Source organism: Scomber scombrus, chromosome 10 (assembly GCF_963691925.1).
Source record: "Scomber scombrus chromosome 10, fScoSco1.1, whole genome shotgun sequence".
In the NCBI taxonomy this organism is placed as follows: domain Eukaryota; kingdom Metazoa; phylum Chordata; class Actinopteri; order Scombriformes; family Scombridae; genus Scomber; species Scomber scombrus.
This window is the reverse complement of record NC_084979.1, coordinates 20,749,741-20,772,077: the sequence shown is the minus strand read 5'-3', so window position 1 is coordinate 20,772,077 and position 22,337 is coordinate 20,749,741. Positions and strand designations below refer to the sequence as shown.

At 39.2% G+C, this 22,337-nt stretch overlaps 3 protein-coding genes across 3 annotated transcripts; 2 read left to right on the top strand and 1 right to left on the bottom strand.

The window, feature by feature from the left end:
* The first annotated feature begins 4,217 nt into the window (after positions 1 to 4,217).
* On the top strand, positions 4,218 to 5,572 carry b3galt4 (UDP-Gal:betaGlcNAc beta 1,3-galactosyltransferase, polypeptide 4). Its single transcript, XM_062427731.1, has one exon. It carries the CDS (start codon positions 4,384 to 4,386, stop codon positions 5,497 to 5,499), a length of 1,116 nt encoding a protein of 371 aa, XP_062283715.1. The 5' UTR covers positions 4,218 to 4,383; the 3' UTR covers positions 5,500 to 5,572.
* A 2,163-nt stretch (positions 5,573 to 7,735) lies between these two features.
* On the bottom strand, positions 7,736 to 16,069 carry wdr46 (WD repeat domain 46). The gene is made up of 14 exons (XM_062428055.1): positions 16,012 to 16,069; positions 15,572 to 15,757; positions 13,880 to 13,960; positions 13,667 to 13,779; positions 13,464 to 13,551; positions 12,327 to 12,388; positions 12,017 to 12,121; positions 11,767 to 11,917; positions 11,350 to 11,585; positions 10,065 to 10,218; positions 9,168 to 9,315; positions 8,685 to 8,875; positions 8,440 to 8,553; positions 7,736 to 8,338 (listed from the first exon to the last, which is right to left on the bottom strand). The coding sequence occupies exons 1-14, from the start codon at positions 16,066 to 16,068 to the stop codon at positions 8,219 to 8,221; spliced, it is 1,806 nt and encodes a 601-aa protein (XP_062284039.1). The 5' UTR covers position 16,069; the 3' UTR covers positions 7,736 to 8,218.
* Positions 16,070 to 18,978: 2,909 nt separating this feature from the next.
* On the top strand, positions 18,979 to 22,141 carry LOC133988398 (cytosolic sulfotransferase 3-like). The gene is made up of 8 exons (XM_062428059.1): positions 18,979 to 19,076; positions 19,478 to 19,616; positions 20,151 to 20,279; positions 20,605 to 20,705; positions 20,931 to 21,057; positions 21,162 to 21,259; positions 21,354 to 21,528; positions 21,608 to 22,141. The coding sequence occupies exons 2-8, from the start codon at positions 19,478 to 19,480 to the stop codon at positions 21,718 to 21,720; spliced, it is 882 nt and encodes a 293-aa protein (XP_062284043.1). The 5' UTR covers positions 18,979 to 19,076; the 3' UTR covers positions 21,721 to 22,141.
* The last annotated feature ends 196 nt before the right edge of the window (positions 22,142 to 22,337 follow it).

Below are 22,337 nucleotides of genomic sequence, written 5' to 3'. Positions count from 1 at the left end.
TGAAGAATATTAAATGTATCTGAGTCATATCAATACACACATTCCTGAAGACACTGGCCGAGAAGATGGATTTGTGCAACTGTCAACTCAAGCTTAATGATCAACCCTGGACATAAAAAGAATCTGTTCTTTGCCTTTCCCACCCAACCTGGAAAACTTTATAGACAGTGTATGGTGTACTGCCCTCCTGGTCTGTACACTGAATTTTTTATTGACTTCTCAGAGTTTTTATCAAACATAGTCCTCATTACAAATAAAGTAGGTGACTTTAATATTCACATTGATAATGATAGCTAATAGATAATAGATCATGACAGTAAATAATGATAGACTCAATTGGTTTCTCTGAGCCACTCATTGTTTTAATCATACTTAACCTTGTTTTGACATGTGGCCTCAAAACTTAACATTAACTTTAATTATCTTTCCACACAATGCTATTTCCTCATCAGACCATTACTTGATAATGTTTCACTTCTTATTGCTGCACTACATGACAATAGACAAAAATATCTTCGCTAGCTGTCTATCTGATAGTTCCGTAGCTAAATTTAAGGAAGTGATTCATCAGCATTGGATTCAATGCCATGTTTCAATAACAGCAGAGGACTTTAATGTATCCTGGGCTCTGCCACAAAAACCTCTTCCGCCGGGTGATCCAAGGATCCCCCACACCTGCTTCTTGTTTGGGATATTTGTTCACAGGCTTATGGGAAAGATTAAACAACAATGCGGAAAGGATTGATTCCTGAAATGGCTCCATGTTTTAATGCTGATGGATGACACTTTTATTTCGGCGACATCAAGAGAAAGGCTGACCGAGAAACTAAAATATTTGGAGGAATACTGAGATCAATATGGCACGCTTCTTAATGATGATAAAACAAAGTTCATGGTTATTTTTAGGATCTGATGAAGAGAGGCAGCCTATTCAGATTAGTTTATAGTTTATAGTGAGGCAATTTGACAATTATACATATGTTGGAGCCATATTCACTGCAGATGGAAATGCACACACTTCACTTGACATACGTGTAAAAGAGAAGACAAAGCATTTAAACACATTAATTATTTATCTTTAAATATGATGCTCATATTTGTGTGTTTTTGAGGATATCCTGTATGTGTGTGAAGCTTGGTTAAAGTCCCCTTAAAGGCTGTTGAATCTCTCTACTAATACTTCTATGACTGGGGTGAAATCCCCACTTGGGGTGAGGTCATCGACACCTAACCTAATCTGCCTTTTGGAGGCAGGACTCCCATTGGCGTAAGCCTTAGTGAGAGAAAAGCAAGCCAGGTTTCTGACCAAGATGAGGCAGCATTATGGCATGCTTGATGACCCATTGTGATATGTTCTCAAAATAATGAGAAAACAACAATCAAACTATGAACTCATGTTTATCTGAGATAATGCAGAAACAAGAGAGTGGCTGTATGGAGATGATTGAGAAATTAAAATCAAAAGAGGGAACAAGATACAGGACCTACCAAGCCATCAACCCAGATATATCCATCCATTCACTTTATACCAGCAATACACTGTACACAGACTTGAAATTAACCTTTACACGGTTGCGGTTATCCTATCACAGATTGCGAATGGAAATGCAAAGGCAGAGCTGTACAACACATGAACAACATGTGTGTAGCTGCCATAAAAAATGAACATATGCTTGTGTGCCTTCTCACACAAGATATCCGACAACTTAACATGACTCCATTGAACTGAGTTCACTCTTTGTAGACACTGATTAATAGAATTTTAGATATGTTACATTATTTTCTTGCTCTATTGGAGCACCGGCAAGTTTCTACAGTTTGAACTCAACTCAATAAAATAACTGCTATCTTTAGTACCTCCCACATTAATGATCTTGTTGATAGTGCTGCAGTGTCACTTGCATTGACACTGCAGCACTATCAGCACTAGAAGAGGTTAACACCCTGATATAACTCTCAAAGCCACAAAAGCAATCTTTGTGAAAACCTGAAAAGATATGATGTTCCATCAAAGGGTTAACATCTTGCTTAATCTGGCAAGAGAGTCTTTAAACATATAGGAAGACCCTTTATAATGCCAGAGCAACTCACTACTAAGTGCCTTTTCAGCCCATGTTGACAAATATCAATCTCTTGAATCATGAATTTCTATAACGCTCAGTAGTAACAACTTCATGAACTTCTTCAATGATAAAATTCTAACTAATAGAGACAAACACATGAACCTTAGAAACAGCTGTAGAACCTGATATATATTTACTGTTTTCCTCCAGTGGACCTTCCTGGGAGTTATATTTGATTAGGATATGTTCTTCAACTCCTACATAAAACAAATTTCAAGGACAGCTTTTTTTCCCGACCAGCTTAACATTGCAAAAGTAGTACACATTCTGTCTCAAAAATGCAGAAAAACTAGTCCCGGTATTTTTAACTTCTAGGCTGGATTATTGCAATTCATTCTAATAAAGCTGTCATGAAGAATATGTCAGCGTAATTGTATCTGAGTCATATTAATACACACATTCCTCAAGACACTGGCCGAGAAGATGGATTTGTGCAACTGTCAACTCAAGCTTAATGATCAACCCTGGACATGAAAAGAATCATAACTTATTTGAATGCTTTGTTCTTTGCCTTACCCACCCAACCTGGAAAACTTTGTGGACAGTTTATGGTGTACTGCCCTCCTGGTCTGTACACTGAAAGAGGCAGAAACCCATTCTATGTTTAAGAGTAGACTTAAAACTCTCCTTTTTGATAAAGCTTATAGTTAGGGCCGGCCCAGGTTTGCGTTGGACCAGCCTTAGTTATGCTCAGTCTAGACTGCCTGTGGACATCCCATGATGCACTGAGTTTCTCTCTCGTCCTCCCCCTCTCCAACTGTGCTCATTCATGTGCCATTAATGCGTTACAAATGAATTACTAACTTGGCTTGTTCCATCTCGTGTTGTGCTTTCTCGTCTCACAGGAGACCGACTGCTATCCAGCTGGACTGCTATTGGTCATTTTTGCCCTCTGCTACTGCTTTTATTGTTAGTCATGTTTCTATTATTAAAATTATTATTATTGTTATCATTGTTGTTGGTGTACTTCTCTGTATGTCACTCTCTTCTCTCCCCTCTCCCTCCTTTTCTCTCAGCCCAACCAGTCAAGGCAGATGGCCGCCCACCTAGAGTCCAGTTCTGCTCCAGGATTCTTCCTGTTAAAGGGGAATTTTCCCTCACCACTGTTGCCACGTGCTTGCTCATGGAGAACTAATTTATGTGCTGAAGTAATGTCTGTGTTTTATGTTGGACTGTGTGCGGTGTACACAGGTTATTTAGGTCTTATATTTTTTAGATACTGCAGTGCACTTTTACTGGCAATTTTCCCCCCATTGAATAGTATCTATAAGTGCCCTCAGATACCTTATGTTGTGATTTATTGCTATATAAATAAAACTGACTTGACTTCAATTGACTAAATTACCTAATTCTCATTTTCTTTCCCTTTGTTTTAATTGATAACACAGGGATTTCCCGTGCATTATGTGATCTTAATTCAATATGGACCCAGACCCTTTGCTGCATGTCATCCCCTCACTCTCTATCTCATTCTTCCTTTCTCTTTCCACTGTAGGCCTACCTGTCTAATAGCCTAAACAAAAATATAAAAAGAAAAAAACTTAAGTCTTATTACTGTACCTTTTTTTAAAATTAGAGCCAGACAAATGATTTTCTTTTAAAAGCCAACAAAATGAATCCTTGCTTGGCCAGTTCCTTTTAACTTTATTTTGTTTATTGTAGACATATTTCCATAGACCTGCTCGGTTTCTTATTTCTCTCGCGAGATCTGGCAATGTATGCAAACATAAAAAAAAGCACAATGCAAAACGTGCATTATCAATCGATGCGCCAGACATCAGATTTGATGGCGGCGTGCCGGTTTCCCCGCCTGCTCTTAACAAACAACTGCAAATCAGAAATCAGAGACCGAGACCTATCAGACCGTCAGAAGGCGATTACGGATGGATTGATAATTGATGTGGCACAATTTAAGTGATGCAGCAGAGATTGAGGGGGAGAAAAAACAGCTTCGGTCTGCTGCCGAATCGACAGTTTCATTTGCGCAGCTGCATATCTCACTTCTCCAAAACGGACAGGGCTGCAGCATCAATACGTGCCTACTAGCCCCTCTACCGCATCCGTAACGATCTCTCCTCCTCCTAGAGCCTCGGGTTGCTAGAAGACAGAAGGCAGAGACCGGAGGAAACGCGTCGAAAGCGCAATGTTAAAGGGGCGCTTCTAGTCGTGGAGACAAGGGAAGGAGAGCTGGCGATAGACGGGGCGATTTGAAGCAGCTACAGTGGTCATCAGAGCTGCGCAGTGTTGGTGAGGGTTGGTCATGGTCGGACGGGGACCGTGGATATGTAAACCCCGATTTGGAAAGCGAGGGAGCAGACTCGGGGTTTTTCCCCTTCTGTGCGCGGCTGCCGCGTGTGCAGCCCTGTTGGCTCTGCTGTTTGTGGACTTCATCGAGTCATGGGTTACCTCCATCAGTATGAACACCGTGGTGGAGGCGCATGCCGGCATCATACCCCCGCAGAGCGTCCCTCCGACCAGACCCGAGGAGTTCCTGCTCATGCCAAGCCCGCTTGTGTGCCAGCGTGCCAAGCCTTACCTCATCACCATGGTTACCTCGGCTCCTGGAAATCAGAGGGCCCGCCAAGCCATCAGGGACACCTGGGGCGGGGAGGTGGAGGTGAGGGGCTTGCGGGTCATGACCCTCTTCATGGTAGGTGTGGCGTCTGATCCTGGACTGGCCAAGCTGCTAATAGAGGAGGCCAGAGAGCGAGGAGATCTGATTCAGGGGCGGTTTTTGGACACCTACTCCAATCTCACCCTGAAGACCCTATCCATGCTGGGCTGGGCCCGACGGTTCTGCCCTCAGGCTCACTTCATGGCCAAAGTGGACGATGATGTCTTGTTCAACCCCAGCGCCCTCCTGCACTTCTTGAACAAAAGCCGCAACCCGTACGAACAAGGAGACCTGTACCTCGGCAGGGTACATCTCCATGTTGCTCCGGACCGCGATCCAGACAGCAAGCACTACCTCCCTTCAGGGGCCTACCCTCCCTCCGTCTTTCCGGACTACTGCAGTGGTACAGCCTATGTTCTGTCCCGCTCTGCATTGCTCAAAATATCCCTGGCGGCCAACGCATCCCCATTATCCACACCTCTGCCCCCCGAGGATGTCTTTGTGGGTCTGTGCGCACGGGCGGCTGGGGTGCTGCCCTCGCACTGCCCGCTGTTCTCTGGTGGCCCTGGTGTGCCATACGGGCGCTGCTGCTTTCAGGCCATGGTTTCCGTCCACCACATCCCACCCAGGGAGATGTTGCACTACTGGGCTGACGTCCATTCATCACCCCCCTGCTCCTGGCTGAGTCTGCGCGCCTCTCTGGGGATGTGCAAAGTCAGAGCGATGCTGGGGTCAGTGCTGGGCCTGGAGCAGGGGTTGTGAAGGTTGGTGAGAAGGAGAGTTGGACTCATTGGGGCTGTGCCTCGCTTCGATACTGTGAACAGCACAAGTGCTCTTCAGGCTGGTTAGAAAATGTGACTTTATTTTTATAAGTTTTTGTTTTTTTTAAAACACTATTATTTATGTAACAGGATGTATTTTTTGCAGAAAATGGGACTATCAACTGGAAGTACGAAAAATTGTCACACTAGTTTTTATCCTGTAGATTGTTAAGGTACCCTTCGTTATTTCACTGTTGATGTATGTAGAGTAACCGCACAGTATTGGCATGCTGATAATAGCCTACTGCAAGGAAATACAGCAGCTTATGTGTAATGAATGCACATTGGGCATTTCTACTTGCACACTCTGACATCTGTAGGCTGCCACCTTCACATGTTTAACACCTGTGTAGTCGATCACCAGCTACTTCGATTGTAGATAGTTAGTCTAATAAGATGCTTAAATGCATGATGTCTCCAAAACAGTAGATATCAAACCCACATACTTCATATACCCCGCAGGAACGGAGTTATGCTAATATTTATAACTATTTATGTTAAGGACTGGAAATCAATCACCTCAGTACAGGTTGTATGACAGGAAATCTAGTAATGTGCTTTTCAGTGATACTATTATGATATGTACAACATGACATCAATTGGACTGTAAAAACTGGAGACAGTGGTGAAGTTCTGGGATGGACAGTGGAGGATATTAGGTACTTTAGGCTCATCTCTTCTTCTTTGAAGGCTCAGTTATTCTGCTGTTTCTTATCACCGATAAAACTGATGTGATAGGCTACACCACTATAATCCTCGTTCCAAATATCAGTATTTAAAGCTTTTCTCTGTAACGATGATATTAAACATTAAGTTGAACTTGAATGACACCATTGTGCAATGAGGTCGAACTGGATTGGTCTGGAAGTATATATTAAAGTTAAGTTCCTTATTATAGTTTCAGGCAGTGCTGTCCCTCCTGCAATGTAAACAAAGATAAAATCAGTGTCTTTACACTCAGGAAATACCTGTATGAATTGAATACTCAGCCACCAATAAACCAATCTAAATATTAACCTAGGTTTCCTGATGTCTTTTTCAGAGAAGAAACGCACAGTTACACATCAAATGTGTTTCCCATTAACATGTTTTCACCTTTCTCCATGACCAATGTAGAAAAAGAGTGGTGCCATTTGACAATGTAATGTTTTACCACCACCAGAAAACAGGTGTTGGTAGCCACGTAATTTGACTTGTAGTTTGACATTCCTTAACCTTACAATTTTTTTTAAAGAACTTGTTTGACAAGGATGTCCTTAACCTCTAACTTCTTGATACAAGTCATTCTTTTATTTCCTAGAGCCTTAAAGACTAGGTTCACAGTTTCTCAAATCTGTTTTAAAACTACAGTCAGGTGCTCAAATGAACAATGAGAGGGGTTTTCCTGACTGTAATCATCACTGCAGTCTCATGTTCATATCGGCTGTTAAAAGTCCTAGTAACAAGAAGAGAAACCATAGCATGGATATGTATAGGAAGGAAAACACCCATCACTTACATTGTAAGTACATAATGAAACGATCCTCTTATGGACAGTGAACACAAAGAATGATAATAAGAAAAACCTGTATCAATGTTCATTTGGGCACATAATTGTTCTGTGATGTGACCAATCCTTTAAGCCTGTGGCAAGTACAGTGTAAGTCATTCCAAATGTACGTGCCGCATTAACTGCACATTCAGGTTTCAATGGGTCTGTGTGAATAATTGTGAAACCATCAGTTAACAGCAGTTTCCCACAATTCAAATCAACTGTCACTGTATGAATTGTATTCATTCTGTAAGTCTGGTTGAGACATGTCACAACAAATTACATCCACAAACAATTCAGTCACACTGATTTTAAAAATCAACAAATAGCATTTAAAATATCACCAATTAGAACTGTTATCCCTCAGGGTAAAATCATTACTATACTTCGTTTCTTATCATAATAATATTATTTGCACTGAAAACAGTCCCAGTTCAGAGCAGGTACTAGAAAACGTTTACAGCTAACCTATCCTGTTAGCTAATATAACTTTATTGCACTCAATGTGCTTTTGAATTTTGTTAACAGAGTGAGCATGTGAGCGCCATTCAAACCACTTCCTGTTCTCCTCCCTCTTCTTTATTTTGAGGCCTCCGCACCTTTTCTGTAACTGCAGAACATACATCTGAGAGATGAATTTACAGGCTGTGCTCATGTCAACTTTTAATTCAGTTATTCTGTTAATGATTCATAGTAAAGCATGTTTTACATTTGACCGTGATCTCTAATAACACTGAATTCAGATGTTTGTTTATTTTGATTACATATTTATATAAAATATTAGACAGATGCTCAGCCACCAAAGCACTCCATTTGACAAGGTCAAGAAAAAAAAAGAAAAAGAAAAAAAATACAATTTAACACAAATTGGGGGTGACATCTATGCCAAACAAGGGACCTCACATTAGTTCATCCATCCATGTAGACAGGAAGTGCTTCAGGCTACAGACATTAAATAGAATTGCCCTACCACTGCACTCAACATTGATTACAGATTAACAGATGATTCCATCCATAATTTGAATGGTTTTTTTTCACAGAGAGCAGTAGTGTGTCCTTTATTTGAAGTTCAGAGGTCACTCCCACAAAATGTCACTGGGTTTCCGGTTGCACAATGAGTTCTGCTTTTCTATTTTTTGAATCTGTCCAGAGCTGATCTCTGGCTAGATAAGCCTGCCTTCTTCTTCTCCCTCTCGCTTCTTTCTTTTTCCATCTTCGCTTTCTCCTGCACGGTTTTCCGTATTACATCCTGTGGGATAAACAAGTCAGATGACAAGTTAGATGAGCCTATCGGTGCAGACACAGCAGAAAGATAATATTTTTAGCTTGGTTATATTCTGAATTATTTACCCTTTGGTCTTCATGAGCCACTTGCTTCTTGCGCCTTTCAACATTGCCAGTAGAACTCCGACCTTTTTTCTTAAACCTCGGAACAAATCTTTCTTTGGCAAGTGGGTCATAGCCCTGACAAAACAAAACATGATTTCCAGAGTTTGTAAATAATAGTACATTTTGGGCATGCATCTTACACAAATGTAATATGTATCGTAAAATAAAATTTGATATGTGCCAACAAGATGCTTCCAGACACTGACCAGAGCTTGGACCCTATCTTGGTGCTTTTGCTGAAAGGTGGCGTGATCAACGTGCCCCAGTTCAGTGGGATCCAGGCTGATAAGATCTGGCTGGATTTTATCCAGCAGGGCTTTAACCTCCCACTCCTGCCTCTGTTTTGCACTGCGGTATGGATTTGCATCTAGGCCATCAAAGTTAGGTTCACCCGAGCCTGTGAATGTAAATTAGGATGACAGAGGCAAAAAAGAAAAAACAAGAAGTCATGAAGTTAATACAGAGGAAAACGTAATGCATGGACTGTAATAGGGTTAAGTGATGGCAGCTCTTGTGTTTTTGGAATTTTAAAAAATAATTGAAATTTTTCTCATCAGGAAGTACACACCATCATTAACACCACTAAGCTGAAATAACGGTTTATGTCACCAAACACTGACCTAGGTATTGCATACTTGTTATTCGGTGTACTTTTTAATATGTAGGTGCAAGGTGAAATCGATTCAGACCTGGTACAAGCATGCTGGTGAAACCATCTCCGTGCCCGACCCCGAGGACATCCTCAAAGGGACAGAAGTGCAGACCCCACACTGTTCCCGGAACCCTGTGAGCCATGTAGGGTTTAGTCACTGGAGAGCTCCACACATCCCTGTACACCTGCAGGGAGACAGTTTTTACAGACACACATGAATTGATATGCAGGTGTAAGTTTATCAGTATGTAGGTGCAAGGTGAAATCGAGTCAGACCTGACTCGAAGATAACAATCAGATTTTCTTTTTGGTAGTGCAGTTAACCTACAGGTCCATTAGTTTATCACTTCATGAAAAGGGAAGTACTATTAATGAAAAAGTTCTTTCAGAGAAATGTATCCAGATATCAACAAATGCTTTTAAACTGATACAAATAATTAAACGCTCATGGTGTCAGAACCAATTTTCGTCTTTAACTTATACCAAATTACTGGAGCTGCAACTAATGATTATTTTCATTATCAAAACATATAAAATTTAAGACGTAGAAAAGCAGCAAAGTCTGACATTAAAAATCTGTTAATATCAAATCTTTGGCATTTTAGCTCGAATGACCTAAACAATTAATTGATTATCAATATAGTTGATTAATATTCTTTTCTCTTAATCTAACAATCAATCAAATAATATTTGCAGCTCTAAAAATTAAATATCTCTTTACAGGACTCCCGTTGATTATTAGGAAATTAATTCTCTGTAAAAAATAATCTTGCCCTCCAATGATAGTTACACTACAATTTTTTTTACATTTCCTGTGTATGTTGCTGATAATGGTAAATGTGCAGATGTGTTCCTCAAAATGAAAACTGCATCACTTCCTGTGAACCAGATCGTATTTCAATGATAAATCATTAAGCGTGTAGGCGGCAATGACCTGAACAATATCCCCCGTGGCTGCAGACAGCAGACCCCTCTGGCTCAGAGACAAAGAAGATGCTCCAGCTGGGAGGAAGTATGACTTCAGTGGCTTGAAGGCTCTGATGTCATACACTTTCAGCTTTTTATCCATGCCAGATGTCACCATATATCTGCCAAAACAGGAGACCATGATATCAGAGTGCTCTCTGGTGGACAATGAGGAAACTGCAGTTCACTGCTCACAACAGAAAATATAGTTATTCAACATATAAATCTGCATACAAGGATTTATTCTGTCAAAGAAAAACTTGTTCATCTTGTACCACACTCCAGTGTTAGCTGCAGGGTGCTAACACTATGAGTGCTACAATGGAGAGTTACATTAATAGGAGCGTGTAATACACTGCATGTATGAATAGATTACACTACTATTTGGTACTGTTAGAGCTAAACGGTTTCTAACTGTGATTATTTTGCCTGATCATTTTAACATGATGGAGACCTTTACCAATCAAAGATGTTTTCTTCAGTCTGTAGATTATGATGTGCAGGATGATGTGACAATATTTAACTTGCAAGAAGACTCCCCCCCTTTTTTTCCCCCCCTTTCAACAGCTGCTTTTTTTTTTTTTTTTTAAATTGAAGTTACAACACACTTTGGGAATGTTTCCCTGAGATAGCGATAATCCCAGGAAAAGAGACCTTGAAGCCAATCTTCAGTAAAAAATTGAAATATTTTCATTAAAGCGGAACTTAAATCCCATATTTGTGTATCTCTCCTGTCAGGCAGTTAGCAATTTTCAGTCTGTTTGAGCTCTTATCAAATCTGTGGCAGCTGTAATTTTTAGCAGCTTGACAGTCAATTTGGACCCCAGTCTGTTTCTGCGGTGAAGACGTTGGAAGGCACTATTCATGGATTTATTTCCCCCGTGGGAGAAAAACATGTTAATACAAGCCTTCAGACACTCCTGTAGCTTAAACTGAGAGAAAAAAACACACTTTTAGGGGTGACTGATTCTAACAAACTCTACAAACAACCTAAAACACTCTCTGTAGCCAGCAAGCTCTCCATTCAAAAAGGATCTCTAACCTTGTGACCACATAACTGTCTAGTCCTTGAATATAAGACAACTCCCACTTCTTCAAATGTAACTTCCAGAATTAAATATTATTTTATGTTCTGGCAAATATGATAACGATAAAAAATATTATCATTGAAACTACAAGGCCTCTTGTTTCTCAAAGAAATAAGTATCCATGTTGTTCTCAAAGGACAAGTTCACAGATTTAAGATGACTCACGTGCCCGTCTTATCCACAGCGACAGAGCGCACGCCACCCTGGTGACAGAGCATCTTGACGAGAGCTTCTTTCTGGTTAGGTGACCAGAGGGTGACTGTGCCATTAGAGTGGCCGAGGTGGATTATGGCATTGTGAGGGTTCTGGCACATCACATCAAGCCGGCCAGTTTTGGTGCAGATAGCTGCCACCTCCTTTCCCACAGACACATCGAGGTACTGCAGGAAACTCGTGGAACTCTGAACACAAGAGCAAGAAGAGGAGGATTTAAGCTAAAGAAACACTGTCAACTGAGCCACTGATGTATAACACAAGGGTTCCGGGCAAATCCACGATTCATAGATGATACATTTTACTTATTCCTGACAAACATGCAATGGATCATGTGCAAAACCTGGAAAAGAAGTTTAATGAACCCACCGCTGTGGCTAGCAAGAAGTGGTAGGGCAGGAACTGCATACGAAGGACATCATTGAATTTGCGGATGCAGTGAAGCTCTATTCCATTGGAGTCGTAGATGTAAAGCCACTTTTTCTGAGCCACTGCATACATGGTCTCACTGTGGAGCCACCTAAAACAGACAGAATATTTTCATAATTACAGAAAGGATGCTAAACGTTGGTGATTGGTGAAGCTTTACAATTATTACATAACGGTTGGGATAACTTACTTTACGTCGTTGACAGACTCCATCACATTTATCTCACACATCAGCTGTTTGGACTGCCAGTCTATACAAGCAATGTGGCCTCTTCTGCCACCAAGCAGCAGGTGACTGAAGGAAAGAAGACATCATTAACAAGAAGCGAACATCTCAAACACACAAACATTTTTACATAAAAAGGTTGAGCAGGTATTTGATTAAGTTATTATATGTTGCCTTCCATTAACTCAGATTATTTGGTGATATGATGGTTAATATGAATACATGACACACATCTGATATATTGTTTGTTTGAGTACAGAAAGGGTGAACTGACCGTCCAGTCTTACTGTAATCTACTCGATATGGTCCAAACTGTGACAGTTTCAGATTAAAATACTGAAGAGGAAGATAGAGAGGAAAAACATACATTATCAGTAAATAGTCTGACTAAAAAACAAAAGACCTGTGAACTCTTAGAATTCATTTTAAATATGATTCAAACATTTGTCATGTCTGATGCATAAAAATATAATTATAAAGTAACATTAACTTGTATCTTTCATGTACAAATCTTAAATGAGGTCTGACCACATTGAAAAGAATAATACATTCAGAAACAGTTGCAAAAGCTGCACGATATGAACAAAAACTGAATTTGTAGACACAAACGACATGGAAAAAACTTAATTATCAACTAAAAAGTAATCTCAGTTTTGTTCCTTTAGATACTAGATAATGGAATAAAAAAACACATTGGATTTGAAATGTTTAGGTGTTAATCATTATCTAGTCATAATATAATGACTGGGGAACACTCTGTCCTTTGTATTTGACACAATGTTTCCAGCCCACACACACAGACAGAAGATAAGGGTTGAAATCCTGCTGTGCCAGCACATAAAAATTACTCTGCATGTCTTGACTAGACTTTATGAAATTATTTTTTACATGAGAAAGTTTTGATACATTGATATAGCTACTTTATCATGAGTTTTTTCTGTAAATTATTATTTAAAATTAACATTTGATGGTAAATAAGGTCATAATATGAACATTTTATAAATAGCTGCGTTTCTGCAGAATTCAACACGTTAAAGTTAAGACTTTTTTTTAGGCCACATAGAGAGCAATTTAACACCAGTCATGCCAGAGAGTATCAAAGTATGATGGAAAGGACGGTTTGGTATAGAAGTATATAACAATAATTCCTGATGATATAATCAATTAATTTAATGTGACCAGGACCCAGACAAGTGACACAAAATATATATGTATGTATATAAATTGATTAACCAATGACAAATGAATAACTTGATTTTTTGCTTTAAAAAATTAGGATTAAACAGCTTCCTGTACACACTCCACTGTTGAGATTTTTTTTGAAGAAGATAAAAATGAATGTATGCAGATACCCTGAAATAAGGATAAGGATATCAGAGGTGCCTACACTAATGCCCAGTCAGGGTCCCACCTTTGTCCCAGATGTTATATCCACAGCATCAGCAATATCCTCCTGAGAGATGGTACAAGTGTCCTCATCTTCATCTCCTTCTAGAAACCTGAGATTAGATGGGAATGAGGCACAACCAGATGTTTCAGCGGTGACACTTTTGATCATTTAATCTCTATCAGCACTGTGACATGAAGAAGCTGGCAGCTGTTAAAAGAAATTACCCTGCATCCTCTGGGAGTAGAAGGTCAAACCGGGCAGCTTCTTTCTGGGCCATTTCTGCGACTTCCTCTGAGCGAGTTATTACGTCTTTCAGCTTTTTATGGTGGCGCCGAGGCTAGGATGAGAAGAATAAAGAAATGAGGTGACGGCTTGTGGCCACAGCTAACTCCACTTACTCACCAGTAATTGTAAATATGTCACATTGTTGAGCATACCTTTTTTGTTTTTTCTTTCCTCTTGAACTTCTGCACCCTGCCTTCTGGAATAGGGGCGGGCCCAGGGAAGGGGTCCGATTTCTGAGGGAGTATGAACAATAATCAGAGAAAATACACTGACTTAAATCAACATTATAATTCTGGGGATTATATTCATAAAACATCATTACTGGAGGATGAAATTAGATATTTTTTTGTATCTACGGTATTGGTATTGTATACTAATATGATGCAGTGTAAATATGATCTACTTTTAGTTATAAATGCTTAAAGCTGGAGTGGAGCAGGACTTTTGTCTCCCCCATCTGGCAGGGAAAATAAAGGGGGGGCGCTCAGCTGTAAATGCCTGACACAGACATGAAGAACACTCTCACTCTCTGGCGGTGATGGGCTTAATCAGCACTGTGTGAACTTGTCTGGAAAGAGCTTGAACGTAATAGACATTCATTTATATGTAAAAGTTTCACACTGCAGATTTAAGGGATGCACTGCAACACTCAGTACATGGCTTTTGATTCAACACACAAGTTTGGAAGGACTATTGTTCACAAATATACTAGTTTGAGAAAGATACATTTTATATTACACTGCAAAAAGACATTTTCAAATACTGTTAGAAAACAATCACTGTTGCTGTATTTAACCCACATAACTTTATTTCAAATTCTAATGGAGATCTCAGTGTTTCATAAGAGGCTAAAGATATCAGGCTGAATTTGGGGCAAATGTTAATAAAAATGATGCACAAGATTATTATTATCAAGAATATTCCAGTTAATGAAGTTAGTGCTGACACAAATCATGTGGCATCCTTTGATTTCATTTTGAGCTGAAACCATTATCAAATGACAGAACTAACTATTCATTTTATAATTTATTTAATGTTTACTAATGCTTTACACATACCCTGTTGTAGCTTGTCTTCAATAACAGTACATACAATGTGAAAATTATCTTGATCCTGCTTCTTCATGTATAAAAATGTTCTGGTTACTTTAGTCTTTTGGATAATAAACTGATTATTAACTACTTTGGGTAGTGGACTGTCAGAGGGGGGGGGGGCCGATGTAGAATTTTTAGGTTGTATATCAGGCTTTATGAAACAGCGATTTTTCACCATTTTCAGACCGAACAACTGAATTATTAATTGAGAAAATAATCATCAGATAATGAGAATAATCATTATGTGCAGCCCTGAACTGCACAGCTTTGGTTTTTGGAGTGCTTGTCAGACAAAATAAGACAAATAAGATTTTGTCTCAAGGGAAACCGTAACATTTTTCTTACATTTTTTAGTTTTATAGGCCACAGTTATCCCTGACCTCATTTTACCTTACCTTTATGATTTAAGTTTTGATTTAAAAGAGGGCACTGGTATCAGATTGGTGCTAAGTATCCACAAATATCTGGACCAAAGGTATTGGAATTGGTATGGGAAAAAGTTGAATTAGTGCATCCCTGTTTGCAGACCTCTTGTGTTTAAATACACTCATTTTGACTGTATTGCTCAGCTCTTTACAGTAAGCATAACACAGGTTGTTTTCAAGGTGACAAAATGTGGCTGATACTTTCCTGTTTTTAACCCTCACATTAGGCTCAAGGTTTGCAAGTTGTTGCTGTAGTTAAATTGTTAACTTAAGTGAGTTAATACTGATTGACATTGACAAACAACAATCACTTTCATTTTCTTACGCCTGATATTGATTTATTTCCATCTCTTTGCTCCTCTTCTTGCTTTCTTTTCTTTCCTTTCTGTGTCTCTTGCTCGTCCCCTTCCTCCTGCTGCTGAGCAGCTTCACTCTTTTCTTCGTCTTCTCCCACTTTGTTTTCATCTTTCTCCTCTTTTTCCTTCAGTTCCTCCCAGTATCGAGCAGGAGGCTACCAGAAAAGGAGAAAACGATGTGACAGGTTAGCAGCAGCAGAGAGTTTATAGTATTTATTTGTCCTCAGAAACAGGGTCAGCTCGACTCAGGACCCTGTTTGACTTGCATCAGAGCTGTAGCAAATACTGAGCTAAACGTGACTTAGTGTCTGTCAGTTTTAATGGTACAGCACTAGCCGGTCTTATTTGACAGCGATAAAACCATGACACCGCTACGGTAATGGCCTCTAACTTATTAATTCACAGTTACCTTTTTCTTTTTCCCCACGTGTGAATCCTTTAGCGTTGCCTCGCCGACGGACGCCATCTTTTTTGTATACGTTTTTTCTTCTTCTTCTTTTTCGGGGTTTAAGGAGCAGCTTTGCATCCTTGGTGTTGCATTACTGCCATCTACTGGACTCAGTCGACACCTGCAGTTTTCAATTTGTCATTTTATTCCTATCAGTCCTTCCCCCACTAAGAAAGCTGACCAGCCCTGTTTACTCTCACACTCAGCCCTTATCTTCCCATTCCCTCCATCATATCCTTTTCTTTCTGAGGTATATTTTCTGCAGTCAACAAGTCCATGCTCTTCTGTTTCTGGTACCAGATAATGCTCTCAATTTCCAGTCTGGTCTGGTCCTGGTCATGGTCATGGTCATTTTTACCTCCTCTTTTCTATTTCTGCCCCTATTTCTTTTAATACCCACTCTATTTTTATTGCATGTAGTTGTATTTCTCATATATTTTGATCCCAGTGCTGCCGCCACTTTTTTAAATCATGCAATACTATTTTGCTGGGCTTCAACACACCACTCTGCAACTGGATACTGGACTTTCTTACAGGCAGGCCCCAGTCAGTAGGAACAGGAAAGAGAACATCCCGCAGCATTACACTGAACACAGGCTCCCCCCAGGGCTGTGTGCCCGGCCCTGTCCTGTTCACACTGCTGACACATGACTGCACTGCCAGGTTCAACTCAAATCAAATCATAAGATTTGCAGATGGCACTACAGTGGTCAGTCTCATCACTAACAAGGACGACACACTGTACAAAGAAGAGGTGGAGCAGCTGACCAGATGGTGAAAAAACAACAACCTCTCCCTAAATGTGGAGAAAACCAAGGAGATGGTCCTTGACTACAGGAGAGGCAGCAGTGAGCAGCCCCCGCTGACCATCAACAGTACGGTAGTTGAAAGGGTAAACAGTACTAAGTTCCTGGGGGTGCACATTGCAGATGACATCACCTGGTCCACTAACACCACTGCTCTCACCAAAAAAGCCCAGCTGCATCTTTACTTCCTGTGGAGACTGAAAAAGGCCAAGACTGTGTAATAGTTTCTTTCTTCATGCCATCAGGGCAATGAACTCCCTCCGCAAGCTGCCCCTCATTCCTCCAGTCAGGGATTAAAATAGATGAGAACTGAATGCTAAATGCACATGCACTTTACAACTTTAAGTCCAGCACTTTCTTAAACCTATGCTGTTCTTGTGTCTTTAAATCGTGTTCAAATGTCTTTTTTTTTAAAAATGTGCTTAAATGTCTCTTTTTATTTTGTTCCTTTTCTTTCTAGGAGTGACTGTTCACAGTGTGACTGCCTGTTGATTGAGCATCATGATCTGGAGAATGGTATCTCGCTTATGTATATGCTGAAGGTGTTTGATGGAAGTGACAATAAACTAAACTGAACTGAACTGAACTGAATAATTTTGAAAGTTTAATTTGGGTGTCCATGTTTTCTTTTTCCAACAGCTTGTTTATCTAGCTTGTCCACACTCTTATTTTCCATAATGCCCATGCATGCAGGAACCCAAAGGGAGGTGACCACAGTGCCTTGTTTTATTACTTGTGAATGTGTTCCTATTATTTCAAACAGCATGTACTGGGGATTACTGGATGTACCTGGCTTTATGCTGTACAATACAAATGCTGAGTCACTACAGATCAGCACTCTCTTGGGTTTGGCTTGTTCAAACTAATTCAAAGCTATTCAGATGGTATACAACTCAACCCCACCTACACACTTCTGCCTTTTTATTTTTTATTAACTTTTTATTTTTTAAATGCCTAAAGGTATAACCTATAATGAAGTAATTAATACACAAAGTATTTTATGAATGTACATTATTGTTTGGCATTCCTTGTAATAAAATAATTACTTGATAGTTATTTATTTAGTAGACTGATACTGATAGTATCATGACAAAACAAGCAACCTAGATCCTTACTATGGGTCAACTCTTGAAAATTCAGTTTAATTTCGTGGTGGACGAACTATTTAATATTGTCGCTGTTCCTTAATCACCTTAAACATATCTTGATATTTCTGTAATGCTATTTTGTGTACTAATCTGCCTGACATACACAGTATTTGCAATGAATTACTGTAGACTGTTTCATAAATATTAAATTGTGACCCAGGCTGCCAACCCATATGTTGTGCAGTTCCCTTTCAAAACTTCCACAATGCTGAGAAAAAGCATTACACAATGCTTCTGCCATGTTGTGAAATTCTGGAGCACAAAGCAAGTCTTCATCTGAAAGTCAGTTAAAATATAGAATATGTATTTCCTTGTGTGACATGTTTTGAAAGTGATCTTTTCCGTCACCAGCTCCTTAGCTTCTTATCTGTTTTTTGTGTGTGTCCCTAATGACCAGCAACCGAACAAACGTTTGAGAAGTTACCACTGCACATGACCTTTGGGTAAGTGCTCTTTTACTCTCGACTCACTGAAAATATTTTTGAAAATGGTCCAAGATTCTTTATTTACACAGGAAACGTGCACTTCACAGACACACTTTATTTTGCAAGAACATGACAGATTGAAGACGAACAGCAAAGACGAAGCTTTTTAATATTTCTTGCAGTATATTGTAGTTTTATCTCAAAGGCAATTTAAATGAGAAAGAATAGCATGTGTTTTGAGTTGAACCTAAGTGCACAGTTCCCAAGTGACTGGAGTTGTTTAAACGTGCATACCATTCATAAAATGTGTAACCAAGGCAAAGCAATGAGGCTAGGGGCCTCAAGGTTGGACAAAAGCTGAATCAGAAGAAATCTTTATGAATTAGGCATAAAGCTACATATACCATGCATGCTCTGTATGTTAAAGACCTGAGAAATCTTGCAGGACAGGGAGGAGTAGAAATGTCTTATTACCCCTGGGACCAAGAGTACAATTACATTGGGGAGAGTCTTACGTAACAAGTAGAGACAGGAAGCAAAATAGTTTGCTGGTCAGGGAAGAATAACAGAGGGAGGCAAGAAAAGGATCAGACGCAGAAACAACAGAGAAACCAGCAGCAAAAGGCTTGTCCTTCAATCCAAACAAGGTATGTTTAATGTGATACTCTAAATTAGTTTTCTAAATGAATCTGTAGTGCCACTCAAAAGTTTAGAAAACACTACCCCATTTTCTTGAATGAGAAAGTGTGTCCAAACTTTTGAGTGTTATGGGAGGGACATTTTGTTCTCTTCATTTTAAACTATGAGAGATTTTTCAGTTTATTTTTTACAGGGCATTTATTCTGTATTGAATGATTGACAGTATTTTCTCTTACTTTGTATAGGTACTTGTAGTTCGTATAATCTTACATATTTTGATTGTTATGCACCACAACACCAAGGCAAATCTAATCTGCAATAAACCTGATTGTGCTCCCTCACAATGTGTGTGTTTTCCCTCAAATTGCTCCAATCTCATCATTTTATTTATTTATTTATTATTTTTAAGATGGATTCACCTCTTCGACCAGAGCTGTTTGATTTCCATGGAGTTGGCATGGTCCACTATTTCACAGACAACTGGGAGAACATTCAAAACTTTCAGGCCAGGCCAGATGATATACTTATTGCAACATACCCCAAAGCAGGTCTGTCCAGAATCTCTTAAATATCTGCATAGAAGTGAGTAGACGCAGGTCACAGGTCAGTCTCAAAACTCTTTACTAATAAGTACGGAGGACAATCTTCCAGGTTCTGTCAAAACGTGATGAAACAACTATAAAGTTTTTAAAAAAAAAACATGCATTGCTGATCCAATCCAAAGTATTTAGAGTGGCTTTTCATATTGGGGTGGTCACATGCAGTCTGCTACAGAGGAGAATGGGGGAGTGCATTATTTCCAGTAAGGTGGGTCCTTGACAGAACGTAAGGGAAGTAGCTTTGTTAACATCCATTCTTGCCACAGTTCAAGCAACTACTGTGCATTAAGAAATCCCCATAAGCAGAGATATCCAATCTGGTATGAGGATCATATTGGGTCCCTGTCCATAGAGTACTGTCTCTACATTGTACAGTCCTGCTCCATAATAAAAGTGTCCTGAGATAACTTTGGTTGTGATTTGGCACTATATAAATAAAACTGATTTGACTTGACTATTTCTTTCTGCTCTTTTTTCTTTCAGGGACCACGTGGGTCTCATACATCCTTGACCTGTTGTATTTTGGCCAGACATCTCCAGAGCGTCAGACATCCATGCCGATCTATGAACGAGTGCCTTTCTTGGAGATCTGTGTCCCAACTTTTGAGTCAGGTTAAATAAAAAAATATCACATCACACATGTTTAATTCATGTTTAATTGAATACTGTGGTAGCGATTATCTAAATTTTTTCCAAATCAGTAAACTAAATCTTTGGCACTGGGTTACATTAGATTATGTTGTCTAGTAGAGGTTGTTTAATAGTAAATATGGTTGTTGCATTTGCCTTATCCATCATATTGCAGAAGTTTTATTCTTATTCTTATTATGTTTGTAAACACACCCTGTGTTTATCACACTGTAATATATTCCCAAAAAAATGTGAATGGTGTACAGGATCACAGTGTTGCTCTCTTCATCTTCAAATCTTCATCCAGGGAAAGATATGGCAGACAAGCTTCTCACCTCTCCTCGACTCATTAAAACTCATTTTCCAGTCCAGTTTGTGCCAAAGTCCTTTTGGGAGCAAAACTGCAAGGTACAGTAGCCTGTGTGTTATTTCCATTCTTAACATATGATCACAAGAAGCTGAGACAAAGTAACTTCAGCAGCATAAAGGTCTCATTTTTCATTTAAAGGCTAAATGATGACAAAAATAGATGAAGCAATCTTTGGCATGTCTACGTTCATCCTTACCAAACACTCATGTTTCATGTAACATTGAATTAGTCTTAGATGAATAAAGTTTCTTCTTTTCCTCTAGATAATCTATGTGGCTCGAAATGCCAAGGACAATCTGGTTTCTTATTTCCACTTTAATCGTATGAACATGGTTCAGCCAGAACCTGGAGACTGGAGCAACTTCTTCCAGAAATTCATGGAGGGAAAGAGTATGTACAGACTGAGAAGCAATGTGTTGTTTTCATTGGAACAGAGACGCACATATTTCCTCTACACACTGGAAGTGCTTTCATGTATTGTTTTATTTCTTCAGTGGTGTTTGGATCCTGGTATGACCATGTGAACGGCTGGTGGAAGAAGAAACACACTTATCCAAACATCCATTACATGTTCTTTGAGGATATGGTTGAGGTTATTTTATGTATTTATTTATTTATGTATTTTGGGGTTTTTGTGTTTGTTTGTGTTGTAGCTTTCAATAATGGAATTTTGTTTGTGTTTCCAGGACACTGGACGGGAAATAGACCAACTCTGCTGCTTTCTTGGTTTGTCTCCTTCAGCTGAGGAGAAAAACAGAATTGCAGGTGGGGTGCAGTTTGATAATATGAAGAAGAACAGCATGGTCAACTATTCTACGTTCGGAGCTATGCATCAGAAAATTTCTCCCTTCTTGAGAAAAGGTAACCCAATGAATAAATAATGTGTGTGACAAGAAAAAATACAGCCTAAAAACCTGACTGTTTCTTTGTGGTTTTTCAGGAAAAGTTGGTGACTGGAAGAACCACTTCACTGTAGCTCAGAGTGAAGAGTTTGATGTTGACTACAAGAAAAAGATGACGGATACCACTCTTCAGTTACGCACTGAAATTTAAACAGTACTGAACAGGCTGTGTGTCTGTTTGTAACTGATATTATATTATTTAGACCTGAGAACTGCAAATTATTAAGACAAAAGAAATATAATTCTTTAAAAACTAGAGGCTGTGATGTATCTGTATGAATCACAAATATTTACCAATGATGTAATTATCCAAATAAATTCTTAAAGAAAACATTTAGGCTGAGTTTGTATCATATCTCTGTATGACTGTATACTGCACAATTTATACTGAAGCTCTCAAATAAGACAGAAATCTGTGTGATCATTAACCCAAAGGTGTTTATTTGTCTATATTTAGTCTGCTGTTTCTTGTCCTTGATTAAAAGTATGGTTTATATTTTCATGGTATATTTGTAATAAAACAATAATAAAACTCGTTCTTCTTGTTCATTAATGTTCAATTTCATTATCTGTGTGAGACAATAAAAAAAATGCACCAATAAAAACCAGTGTAAAAGGTAAATGGTTTCGCACCTGCCATAAAGCCCCGGGACCCCCAGAGAATTTAAGAGCCAGTCTAAAATAGTTGTCATTACTGAGCTTTTTAAGACATCAAAGGTCTATTATTTATGACATTTGTTGTTCCTAAGTCAATATGTGTGTTTCCAA

Excerpts from the sequence above, each read along its gene's own strand:
- b3galt4 (XM_062427731.1), top strand. The coding sequence starts at position 4,384 with ATGGTCGGACGGGGACCGTGGATATGTAAACCCCGATTTGGAAAGCGA.
- wdr46 (XM_062428055.1), bottom strand. The coding sequence starts at position 16,068 with ATGGCGTCCGTCGGCGAGGCAACGCTAAAGGATTCACACGTGGGGAAA. Across the intron at positions 12,122-12,326 it reads GATTACAGTAAGACTGGACG|TCACCTGCTGCTTGGTGGCA; the intron begins GTCAGTTCACCC and ends TCTTTCCTTCAG. Across the intron at positions 9,316-10,064 it reads CCACGGGGGATATTGTTCAG|GTGTACAGGGATGTGTGGAG; the intron begins GTCATTGCCGCC and ends GTCTCCCTGCAG.
- LOC133988398 (XM_062428059.1), top strand. The coding sequence starts at position 19,478 with ATGGATTCACCTCTTCGACCAGAGCTGTTTGATTTCCATGGAGTTGGC. Across the intron at positions 20,280-20,604 it reads TGTCCCAACTTTTGAGTCAG|GGAAAGATATGGCAGACAAG; the intron begins GTTAAATAAAAA and ends ATCTTCATCCAG. Across the intron at positions 21,058-21,161 it reads GAAATTCATGGAGGGAAAGA|TGGTGTTTGGATCCTGGTAT; the intron begins GTATGTACAGAC and ends TTATTTCTTCAG.